The sequence below is a fragment of the Hippoglossus stenolepis genome, chromosome 5 (assembly GCF_022539355.2).
Source record: "Hippoglossus stenolepis isolate QCI-W04-F060 chromosome 5, HSTE1.2, whole genome shotgun sequence".
NCBI classification, from domain to species: Eukaryota; Metazoa; Chordata; class Actinopteri; order Pleuronectiformes; family Pleuronectidae; genus Hippoglossus; species Hippoglossus stenolepis.
This window is the reverse complement of record NC_061487.1, coordinates 6,618,315-6,630,949: the sequence shown is the minus strand read 5'-3', so window position 1 is coordinate 6,630,949 and position 12,635 is coordinate 6,618,315. Positions and strand designations below refer to the sequence as shown.

General features: G+C 39.0%; 2 protein-coding genes across 5 annotated transcripts in view; one reads left to right on the top strand and one right to left on the bottom strand.

The window, feature by feature from the left end:
- Positions 1–965: 965 nt before the first annotated feature.
- On the top strand, positions 966–5,661 carry LOC118109626 (myoD family inhibitor domain-containing protein-like). The gene is made up of 4 exons (XM_047339930.1): positions 966–1,140; positions 1,532–1,621; positions 2,124–2,357; positions 4,058–5,661. The coding sequence occupies exons 1-4, from the start codon at positions 1,089–1,091 to the stop codon at positions 4,327–4,329; spliced, it is 648 nt and encodes a 215-aa protein (XP_047195886.1). The 5' UTR covers positions 966–1,088; the 3' UTR covers positions 4,330–5,661.
- A 4,178-nt stretch (positions 5,662–9,839) lies between these two features.
- Positions 9,840–12,635, bottom strand: part of si:ch211-272n13.3 (ankyrin repeat domain-containing protein 26) — a 28,074-nt gene continuing 25,278 nt past the window's right edge. For all 4 annotated transcript variants that reach the window (XM_035156882.2, XM_047339929.1, XM_035156883.2 and 1 more), the window contains 2 exons: positions 10,879–10,924; positions 9,840–10,759 (listed from right to left, as the gene is read on the bottom strand). In XM_035156882.2, the coding sequence (XP_035012773.2) occupies positions 10,629–10,759; positions 10,879–10,924 (177 nt within the window). In that variant the 3' untranslated portion in view covers positions 9,840–10,628. The remainder of the gene's footprint in view (positions 10,760–10,878; positions 10,925–12,635) is intronic.

The window sequence follows — 12,635 nt, the reverse complement described above, 5'->3', positions numbered from 1 at the left end:
TTTGCACAATCCTGCTGAAAAACCAGCAGACAAATGGACAGGGGCGGAAAAATAACCTTCTTGACAGAGGAAACAATTTTGAGGGATTCTGTAGCGAATCTCTCAACCACAGGAACACAATGGGTTTTGTTTGAGTCTGTAAAAAGTCACTACAGTAATTTACCACACGTAGACAGACGTCAAAGATGAGGCCACAAGGCTCTTTTAGAAAACAGCCCGTGGACTTCTATATGAGAACACCAACCACTAAAGAAAACCATTGATATTTGTCCATCGCTAGTAAACGGAACTTCTCTTTCACAGAAAAGTTTAAAATAAATAAAATACAATTTTATTTGTACATCCCATATTCACAAATCACACTTTGCCTCATAGGGCTTAACGACCTGTATAAGGTGAAACATCCCCTGACAACAAAAAGGGTAAAAAAAACACTAAAGAGAAACTAAAGAGAGAGTCACATGTGAAGGATCCCTGTCCCAGGATGGAGAGAAATATAACAGATGTGTAACAGAACAAGAAAATAAGAATATTTACAACAGATAACACAGTGTCTTACCTACATGCAGAGGTGCATCAATGTTTAAAGTATTTATACAAAGTCACAACACAATGTATTTAACAATGATTGTGTTCATTTGTGTTGTATGAATTGTTGTTGCTTTGAAAATGTGCCCATAAATACATGCAGATTTGTGTGTGTGTGTGTGTGGTCGAGGGTTTGCATACATTCAGTGTTGAGCTGACACACTTGTGAGGTATGTGTCTCCATTGTGTTATGTGACTAAAAGCAGAACAGAGGAGGCTAAAGTCACACGGCCCGGCCTCAGCTGTGTCTCTGCTGCTGTGATCAGCATGTTCACAGTGACCACTAAGATCTGCTGGGAAGGGGGAGTGTTGCCCACCAAACAACAACAAAACACACACACACTTCCAGCTCACTGTCTCCTGATTGGTGACTCAGGCCGGCATGCTGGGTGTTGCTGGAGTTTTCCTGACATCTTGGCGTGGACAGAAGCAGGAGGATGAAGAGGGCGACTGATTGATGAAAGTGAAACAAAGCTACGCAGACGTCATGAGTATCAGACATGTCACCTGGAGATCATTTACCTGTGGACGAGCAGAGCAACCCGACTAAAGGTAGTTATACACACACACACTGCTGCTCTGAGCACGGATGTTCAACTTCAACTAAAGCTGCTACTTATTACTTACAAGATTTCCCTGAGAAACTTGTTTGCTAGAAAAGTAGTAGAACCTGTGAAATAGCAGCGAAGGCATCATGGGAGTGAAACTACCCCCCCCCCCCCGAAATACCTCATTGCATTATATGAGAGTTAGAAAACGTTTTAACAGATGATCATTTAGGATCATTGTGCAAATTTCATTTCAAACTGTCTTTATCGGAACAATCAATTAATCAAATCAGAGGCAAAGCAAATGTTTAAAATAATCCTGGTTTTATGCCTTTTTTATTTATACGAGGTCTATTCGTTTTTCAGCTCACACAATTTTTTTATTGTGTCTCAAGGTGGAACGTTTTTAAATTCACCACAGGATATCCCTTCAGCTCGGGACTCCGTTAGCGGAGGAAATACCATCCACACTGACCTCATCAGCAGTAAGTGGAAACCCTGACATCTGCATTGTTGTTATTATTATCTTTGTTTTGTAGCTTTATATTTGGCCGGATTTAACCACTGCATGTGGAATCATGTACTTATTGTTTCAGTGAATTTTCGATATAATAATTATTACAATATGTCAATAAGTTGTAAAATATCAGTAGTGTGAAATAAATGCAGATCCTTCCTTCATAAAATGATTTAATAACATGGGACCTACTATGTTTCTCTTTTTCTTGTACTTCATTGGTGGAAATTACAAATCAAATTGGTATCAATCCAATTACAATAAACAATTTCTGTCAAAAAAAACAAGATGAAACATACGCTCCTTGGCGAAGGTACATTCTCCCACATACTAGAGAACATGATACAATCCTGGTTGAAAGACAACGATTTGTCTCTCACTCATTTTGAGTTGTAGTAGTTTTATCCCCGAGGAGCCTCCACACTGTTCCTGTTGGGCAGTAATCATGATCTCAATCTCTGTGTGGCCAGCCCAGCCTCTGCCTGCCTCACCGGAAGTAGCAGGGCCGAGGAGACCGTGTGACCCCAAGGAGCCCACCTGCCCACGATGTGGCCTCACAGTGCCAGACCACAGACCCCTGCCTGCTCCCCGGGACCAGAGCGGCCTGCAGGGCTCCAGTCTGTCCGTGCACAGCAGCGGCAGCAGGAGGAAGAAGAGCAGGGGCAGTGTGGTCAGCTCACCCCAACCTGCAGCCACAACAAGTGGTAGGAACTACAACTACAACACTGATTGTAAATAACTGTAAATAACACAAGACACTGTGATCTAAGATTCATATCATGATGAACTGTCAAACTAATTTTATTAATGATGGTGAGTTTATGTTTATAATATGACATTTTCTTTCTTGAACAGATTTTTCCTAATAACCTGGATAAATTATGTCAGTACAGACTTGGGAACTGAGATGTGGGTTGAATGATTGTTTGAACCATGATTTAATATCATTGGCTGTTGTTGCCGTTCTTGATACTTTTCATTGAAAATCTTAATGCGTGGTACTTCATGGGGGATGAGCAATTGTGTTCCAGTGTTTCTTTTCAACCTTTCAACCTGCTTTCTTCGTATTCTTCGTTTAACAGCCCCCTGAGGCTGAGGGTGGAGAATACTACAATTGTGAGGCTTTTTTTTTTACAAGATAAAAAGGTTCATAAAGAAGGATTTAACAGCTAATAAGAATGCTGAGTTGAAATTGTTCAGTTCTTGGGTAAAGTGAGCAAATCAAACAGTGGTGGATCCAGGGACAGGGTCGGGGGGGGGGGGGCACTGGCCCCAGATGAAATCTGAAGTCCTGTCAATAATCAGTTTTTTCACTTACTTACAATGCTAACAATAAATATGACAATTTGTTTTTATTTTCTTAAGCTTTTTTGAAGAACAAAATGATCACGGAACAATATAAAAAAATATATTCAAAGATGTGTGAGATGTCTGCTCAAAGCTATAGAGCCAACGGTAAACAAGGAATGACTTAGATGTGCCCCTTACTGAATCCGGAATAGGGATGTTGGTCATCTAATTGGACATCTTAATGGCCCCTGATTTAGGAAAATCTAAGATTTTTAACCACTGCAATCAAATGATTTTTCTGTTACCACAATAGAGAATTGTGGCTCTGCTTGTACAAACAAGCAGAGCCATAAAAAAAAGTTTCCATTGGAGACTTTCAAACTGCTGCACTTTCTTCCAGTTTTATCAAAGCGCGTGGTGGACGACTCTTTGTTTATCCTTGTGTTCATGTTGTTATCTCTATGAAGTGATGCATTAAATCAATACAGTAGCCACACATAATGCATCCTTTTTCATCTACACGCAGACATTAGCATAAGTTGTGTGCGGGGGGTGCATAATTTGAGCGGCTAAGCAGAAAAACGCCGGACCCCACTCCCCAGGGAATTCTGCCATCTCCGTTTCATTTACTTCCTTGAGTAAACAGGATAAAACAGCTCGATTTGCATGAGCTCACTGACTATGTGCTCTGTGTGAGGATGAAAACGCGAGCTGAGCACCGGCGAGGATCGCGAGAGACGCACAATAACACACCGGCGGGGTTAATGTATGCAATTTCATGGGCACCTAATTTGGGTAGTGGAGCAATTATCTTGTGACAGCTTCTTCGCAGTTGTTGCTCATCACCAGCCGCCTCTGTGGCCCTTTTTATTTTCCCTGGAGGCTGGAACAAACCTCCGTGATTAAGTAAACACAATCACACTTGATCACTGCAGCACAGTGCTTTCTCTTTTAACTTCTGCCTGGCACAACATGCAAACATGCGAGAGATTAATTTAGGGTTAATAGAGTTGTTAATGTCTGACAGGCTTTTAGAACAAACGGCAGCTTTTTTTTCGTGACCTCAAGAATTTGCAGCTGAATCTCTTTCCTGTCTCGTTGCTGACGCCTCCAGACTCCTGCGTTCACCTGCTGCTGGCGTGCCTGTGGTGCCAGTGCTCCGGGCTGCTCCTGGGCCTGTTGGAGGCCTGCTCCTCCTGCCTCCACGCCCTCTGCTCGTCATGCTGCCACGCCTGCGCCCGCTGCTGCTCGGCCATCCAGGAGGCGCCCGTAGAGGAGCTCAACTGCAACGCCCACTGCCACTCGGTCATGTTCGAGTCCTGCTGTGAGCCGACGGAGTGTCTCGAGTTTTGCCTCGAGTGCTGCGAGATCTGCCATCGCAACTAGGAGGCAGCTGCACCAACTGACCTGAGGACTGTAGTTTCTGAGCTACTTGTGGAAATCAACGAGGGATTGGTCCAAATACAATGAGACATCGTCAACATCGCTTGTTGTGACTCTCAAGTTGTGAACTGCACAAACAGCCATTCTTTTACGAATGTTTCTACTAATACTTTTACTATTTTTACACCAATTGCTGCTAAATACTTTTTAAAAACGTATTCCAATCCACGTGATTAAGGGGAGATTTGACTTCAATTCCTCAGATTGATCTTCAGTGAAGGGGACAACCCAATTAGTTAGATTGTTTCTGAAACATTTTTATGTTATTTGTTGAAATCGTCTTCACATCCCTGTAGCCAACAATGAATAAAGTTGTCTGAAGCCCAAGCCAGACTGTGATAATCACGACAAATCACGTGATTCTTTCCAGATGAATTGGCGTATACCTGTCTGTCACTAACCACTCACTGCCTGTGCTCTCACTGCATAGGACCGGAGTCTTTAGCCTGAGAGACATACACTCTTTGTGAATGTAAAAGTTCTGTAAAGTAAAAAAGATCAAAATCCGTGGTAAAGTGAGTTCCTGTCCTCCACTGGAAACACTGTGCCTGAAGCTCCTGGTCAATCGTCAGGCCCAAACTTCTGAGGTATCATGATTTCATTTCAGGAGCTAAAACCAAGTGTTTCCGACAGAGGCTGAAAGGAGGAGCTGCATCAATGGATACTATAGGGAAAGGGTTTTCCGAACAATGCAAGTGTCTGGTGGCTCGTGTCAGACAGACAGATTACATACTTGTCAATAGAAAATACACTTGCTCCCATGTGAGTGCCCATGGGTGAGTTGGTTGTAAAATGAGGTGTGGTCAGGTGCATGCTGGCACATTGACTACCTTGAGGCAGAGGAACTCAATGTGCTTTCAATGAACAGAAAGTCTTATTTATTCTAAGGTCACATTATGAAGTTAGTAATATGATCACTCTGGTTGTTGCACATAGATGATCTGCTCACGAGTAAAGTGAAACTGTTCCCTCTTCAGAGAAGTGTTCTCTCTGACAACCAAAACAATCCTTAGAATAAAAACCATTACAACCCTTACAATGGTTATCTGGGAGGATGCAACCACAGCTGGCCTTTGATTGGTTTATTACCTGTTATGCCTGAAACACAACCATGATTAGTTAAGGGACTTGATGCAACCGCTACGGAACTGACAGGAGAAGGAAGAAATGGAAAACAAATTCAAGAACCTTTTGAAATATTGAAATCCATTTACCAGGGTCATTTGTTCTGTTTGTAAAATACCTGGATGGATTGACAGGGAGAATAAAAGTCAGTGTGGGACTTTCTCAGACTCCAGTGTTGTTGTTAGTTATGTTGCAGCATCCAAGTGTTTTTTCTTTAATAAAAAAGTACGGATCACATAAAAAAGACCCACAAGCATGAAGAATGTACAGTTTTAAAGCTTCAGGCCTCATTCCACAGAAACACAGTTTGTTTGTTCATTGTTACGTTAAATGAGTTTGACCCAGACCCAGACGGCTCAGGCTCTTTGCAGCTATTTGTTTGGGATCTTATGTCGTAAGATTGCAGGTTTGACTTCTCCCCGCTCGGCTCTTTGCAGCTGAGGAACAGGCCGACAGAAAACTTGTCAGCCCTCTCTTGAATCCCTTTTCATAATTTGTCATATAAAGCACTTAGAACATAAAAGCGTGCGCAGTCTCTCCAGATCTCGGCAGATTGAAGCGAGCTCCTTTGAAGTCGTCATGTGAGGCGACAGCAGAGAGGCAGAGTAAACAGCCCAAAATAAAACAAAGCGTCGATAAAGACAACGCTGTCAATCTGTCCGGACGAGCCAAGAGGCTCACTTAAATCACGTTAGAGCGAGTAAATCGAATTTAAGTGTCTCTTTTGCCCACAACACATTAGGATTGTGCTCGTGACAAGAAACAGCGCTGATGTCGGATTTAGAGCGTGGCGAGCGCACACCAACAAATAATAAACAGCCAGGTTTGTTCCACTTGTCCCCCTCAATTTGTTCTACCCTCTACCCACACCTGATGTCTACCTCCACACATCATAAACAGAGAGAACACACATTGCTACATATGTCTCAGCCACACAGTCATACTCTGTTTGAGCCTCGATGAAGTTATTTACCTTTAAGTTTTGATAAAAAATTGCCATGATTCCAGATAATATCGAAGGAAAAAGGAACAAAACAAAACAAGCTATTTATTTGTTATTTCTGTAGGTGATTAAACAACCAGAAAATAAATTGATAATTAAACAATATAAATCATTTAAGTTATTTTATGAAAAGAAAAAAATTGGACTGATGATTGTCTTGGGTTGGATGGACAAAACGAGCAACATTAAATCTTCAGAAAATTCTGATGAGAACTTTTCATTATTTTTCATTCGCTAAATAATTAGTTGATAAATCAATAAAATAACTGGCACAATAATGAATCATAATCATATGATACTATAACAAATAATAATAATAATTCATAACATATATATAAAGCGGTATTGACAAATTAAATAACTAAAAGAACTAAATCAAGTCCACGAGTTACCTCTGCCAAAGAGGTGGTCTTCATCTGTTTGTTTGTTTGATAGTTAGCAGGATTACCATAAACTACAGGACGGATTACCATGAAACTTGGTGGAAGGATGCGGTATCACTCAGGGAAGAACCCATTACATCTTGGTGCAGATCCAGGATTTTTGTTTTCATGTTCTTTAACATTGTAAGATGCAGCGTTTTTCAACATTTTCATTTATATTTCAGGGAATTATTAATGGATTTTGATGACAAAAACCAGGCGCATTTAAGGAACTGATGTCAAAGAGTGTGACATTTGCTGCAGCTTGATGCAGGAGGTTGTTGGGCTTTGGTGAAGGTCTGTGATCTACTGAGTGACATTCTAGTGATGTCTTTTGACTCAGAGGGTTCAAAGTTTGACTAACTTCTAACCAACAACATAATATATCAGTGAAGACTTTCTCCATCAAAGCTTAATTTCCTTTTAAATGCTATTAAACTAGAAGGGCACTCGGACATTACATGTTAGTTAGTTAGACCCCAGTTCAACCTTTTATAGAAAATGGTCTAGACCTGCTCTAAATGAAAACTGCCATTCGAAAACTAAGCTAAAATAACAAAATCAGCTATGATTTGGCAAAATAAAGATGAAACTGATTTGACTCGAGGTTTAAAATGACACTTTTAAATTACTGTTATAATAACTGTTATATGAATAAATACATAGTAAGTAAAGTAAATACATAAATAAATAGAGGAATACATAGAGGTCTTTTTGTTTTAGGTCAAAGTTTCAGGTTATTGATATGGTTTCACAAATGTTTGACTTTTCTTGTATTGTTATTTGGTGTCACGCTTTCCTTTGGGTGTAAAGTGCATTTGCACATGTAGCATTGTCTAAGATTTACAAATAAGATTCAGCCGACGGAGCCTCGAGGTCGAGAACTGACACCTTGTTTTTGTGAACAGTTGTTGGACTGCTTCTCTGAGATAACAACACTGGGCACTACAGACGTAGGACGACCCAGCGAGGAGCGGCTGGTTTTAAACCTGAGCTGCTTTTCAAAAACAACCCTTTCAACACTTTTTTTTTCAGAATCTGTCTATTTGTATTCTCGCCTTCCTCCAAAGCTTCATGACAACGGTTGTAACCTCCTCAATCAAAACAAGGTTTATGTGTAGCGTATGATGAGGCATCTATTGGAAAAAAGGGGAAATAATAACACCTAATAGTCAGTCTGTCAGATGTGCCCATCTGCTGTAAAGGAAACAAAAATAAATGTAACCAGATTTGAATATCTAACATTTGAGGCTGACGCCGAGAGGACGGATCAAAGGGAAGAAAGACACAGCGGAGGGGGGGGCAAATCATAAACACATTGTCTCATTTTAATAAGTGAGGGGAATGGTTTCTAAACCAGCGCATACAATCAAGTTTAACGTGTTTGGGAGTGTGAGAGGAGGAGGAGGAGGGCGGGTGTGTGTGAGAGTGTGTAAAGTGAAGTACATCAAAACATGGCTAATGAGGGTTGGGTTAAAAATGGGTGTGCATGAAATATTGATGTTCAAGCTGCATTTTTATCTTGAATATACGACACCTGGAATCTAGAGACGCTCTGCAGAACAGAATAAGGAGCAATTCAAGCACAACAGAGTTCAGGATGAAAGATACTGTGTAGTTATACACCGAATTCAATAGTAAAATACATACGTGTACGTTTTTGCTTGTTTAAACTATTGTGTTTGTTGCCACTCAGATACAAGGTATCAATTAAAAACAAGTGTAAATGCTTTTTAAAGAAGCAGATTGGAAAAAGAGAAAGTTTGAATGTACTTTATATTTCAGTATATGTACTATTTGTGACACAACAAATAGTACATATACTTTTACAAATAAATCTGCATGTTAGAGTGTTTGTCACATATGTAGTGTTTGTGTCATACGTGCAATATTATTTTATCTCAGCAAGTACATACCACATTTAATCTGATATCTGGACAAATGCATTGTTTGTTGTTGCTTCTACCAAGGAGGTTATGTGTTCACGTCTGTCCATATGTTTGTTTGGTAGTTAGCAGGATAAAGCAAAAACTACTGGACAGACTTCTGACAAAACTTTTCCCCCCATTTTCCCAGATCATAATTCATGAATTTTGAAGCAAAAACATCTGGCACATTAAGGAAACTAATATCTTGAAGTGTGTGGAAATTGGTGCAGCTGGATTGGATCTAAGGGGACTCTTGGTGGAGGTATGAGTTCTACTGAGTGTCATCTAGTTTTATGACATGAAGTCAAACTGCATCAGTCACATTTCACACAACCGATTAACTGAAGTCCTCTTGGTTTCATTTGCACCACCGGCTGTTCACGTGCTTACATGAAATGTACCGGTGATATATATTTTCCCCCCGGAAGTTGGCTAATGTTAGCTAGGTTAGTGTAATCTGATAGTTCCCATTAATGACCTCCGACCCCTACATTTATGAAAGACACTAACATGTAATGTAATATTAGTATTAGTGTTATTTAATGTAATATGTCATTTGGCATCTGACATTTTCTTTTTGGCAGCTACAGTGACCTGCTGTTAATAGGTAATTGCTTTTGATTGGACAAAGACCAGGCAAACAAATTAGACATGACTAGTGACAATACATTGTAAACTAACTACAGTAGAAATTACAAAGAACTAAAGCTAATTCCCTCAGCCAAGGAGGTTATGTTTTCCTCGCTGTAGGCAAGATTACACAAAAATTACGAAACCGATTTTCTTGAAATTTGGCTGAAGGGTGGGGTACCAAGGAAGAACAAAGGTTTTTTCAGGTTCAATAACATTCTGAGATTAGCCGAGAGTGTGAGTTACTACTTCTAGTTTAGTGATGGACTCACCAAATGTAACCCAGGTGATTCGTCTTCTTGTTTTGTTTCCACTCAATATCCAAACATCAATGTCTCACTCAAGTTCAGGGTTTTTCCTGTTTTATTTATAACGTTAGAGTCTTCTGTAATGTACAGGCGTCATAAATGTTCATCAATATGTATAGTCTTACAATATTCATGGATGAAAATGAGTGCATTTCCCTTTTGATAGCCCTGAAAACAGACCAGGCAAAAGCTGAAATGACAAGTGTACAAATGCAGTCACCCTGTTTCAATAACTGGAGAGTATTCCAGCTCGTCTGATTCAAGTATATCACGGTCATAAAAAAAAAGAAAGAATAAATAAAAGATTCATAAACACCATGCGCCAACAAATCGAATAATGTAACACCAAGACAGATATTGCACCATTTGATGGCACGTACCAAATGTAATATCTTGGCAAAAATAAATTCATGATGCATACATCAAATACTTATAAATTCAAATTTAGCAACACCAATATTCACAAACAAAAATCCAAACCACGGTTCTGTATATACAGTATCTTTTCTGCTAATCCAAACAAAACAGCTACAGAGGAATCAGAATTAGTCAGAAGGAACAAATACTTTCAAGGTTCTCTCTAATTGTACCCATCAATAATGCAACACACATATATTTCATATACATGTATATATATATATATGACTCATGCCCTCTGTTCCTGAGTGGTTAAGTGCAATGTGCATTATGTTTGATTTCTTTCATAAAAGAGGATACAAGGATGGATTGTTCTAGTTGCGTGACGAGGCTGTGGCTTTGGCCTTACAGATGCTGCTTTAATGGCTGATATAAGGAGACTGAGTTTGAGCAGCTGTGATGTGTGTGTTCAGATCATGTTGTTCTTCTTCAGTACCTCCAAGTACTGCTGTGTGGCCATGCTGACGGGGTCCAGCGCCACCCTTGAGACGGAGCTCACCGGGGACAACTGCGCAGAGGCCACGTCCAGCTCTGCTGTCGCTGAGGACGAGAGAGAGAGAGAGATGACGCCATGAGGCAGGAGCTACAGGTCACATCTCTGATAGCATTAATTCCATGAGACTTTTTTTGTGCCGTGATTCCAGCTGCAGTGAACTCACCGTTGTTTAATTCCTTCGAGATGTTTCTGTCCAACTCACTCTGCATCTGGAAAAAAAGGAAGTTGGAGTTTGAAATGTCTTCAAAATAAATATTTACACAAATCCAAAAAGATGCAGGGATGATATTTCATAACCAAACACAACACATGGTAAATGAAAACATTACTGCAGGGAAATCTGAACTATTGTGTGCAACACAGCGGGACACGCCAAGCATGCAGGCTCTGCTTCGGTGTAGGATTATTACTGCAGGTTATTTCATGTTGCCTTTAAATCTCACTGCAGGTACAGGCAACGGTCAACTCAAGTCATCTGCCTCCACTAATTATACAAATGTATAGATAGCGAGATAGAGATATATTCATACTGAAGATGAATGCTTTTAGGTGAATATAAGAATCTCACATTAAGGAAACATGTTTCTGCGTGTTACATATATATAGTATATATATATATATATATATATAAAAAAACACATTCAAATGTGTAGAGTTGCTGTTGAGATTAACTCAGTTTAGTTTTGCATAATTTATGTGTTTTCTACATTAACTGATTTTTGTTATCAAATCTTTTTTCTTATCCGAACTAACCCTGACCCTTCACATCTCCTTTGTCAGAGGTCAATGCCTGGATGATAATACATTTGAATGATGTGTGTAAAAACATGTCATGCCTCTCCAACATGCTTACACAGTATTGTATGTTGTATATGTTACTCTCCTGTGTTGTGTTAGACGACAAATAACCGATCAGATTTGATTCTGGCTAGTTATTCATTTGATCTCAGCAGGTTGTTTTCTTCTGTAAAATCTGGACACATGCTTGTAAGGAGGTGATAAAAGGAGACGAATTAAGCTTTTTCAGTTTCTTTCCTTGAGTGTGTTATCTTATTTCTTTGTGAATGTAAAAGTTGGATACTATAAGGAAAGGGTTTTCCCAACATTAAAGCATATAAACCTTTTCAAGTAATAAGACAAAATTATGAAACTAAATGAGCATAATAAGTCTCCTCTAAATGAATCTGACTTGATTTTTTAAATCAAATACATACAGGAATGTGGGGCATACTTAATAACTTAATACAACTGGCTGTGTTTGAACTTCACTGCTAAAATCAGCTTCAGAACAGAGCATGAAGAAAACCAACTGAAAGACTTAGAGTGTTTTTACAAGTAGTAAATACAGAAGAAGTAAGAAGAAATACAAGTATTAGGCCCATATGAAGAAATAATGAGAATAACGTCATATTATTAGAATTAAGTTGTAATTGAGACGAAAGTCACAATTTCAACAGAATAAAGTTGTAATTTAAAGAGAAAAAGGTCATAATATTATTTTATATATATTATAAAATGATTAATATAATACATAAAAAAAAAATATATATATAATTTATATAAACAAGTCATGTCAATTATGTTACTAACCACAAAAAGCACAATCCAACGTTCCTGCTCATTTCAGTGTTGAAACCTATTGTTGACTTTGTTATTGTTGAATTTTCTATTTATAGATTTTGCAAATTTGACTTATTTTTGTAATTTGGCAAATATTTAAGAGATAACATCTTTATGTCGGCTTTTGACAATTTGTCATTTTAATTTAAAAAGGGTAAAAGAGGTAATGAGGAACAGTTGTTGAATTACATGTCATTATTTGAAAAATAAATGCATGCATCTAATTGCAGTAGTGGGAAAGCTCAGGTGTTTAACATCTGTATTTTCCACTGTGTAAATCCTGAATGTGATTGTTTTTAC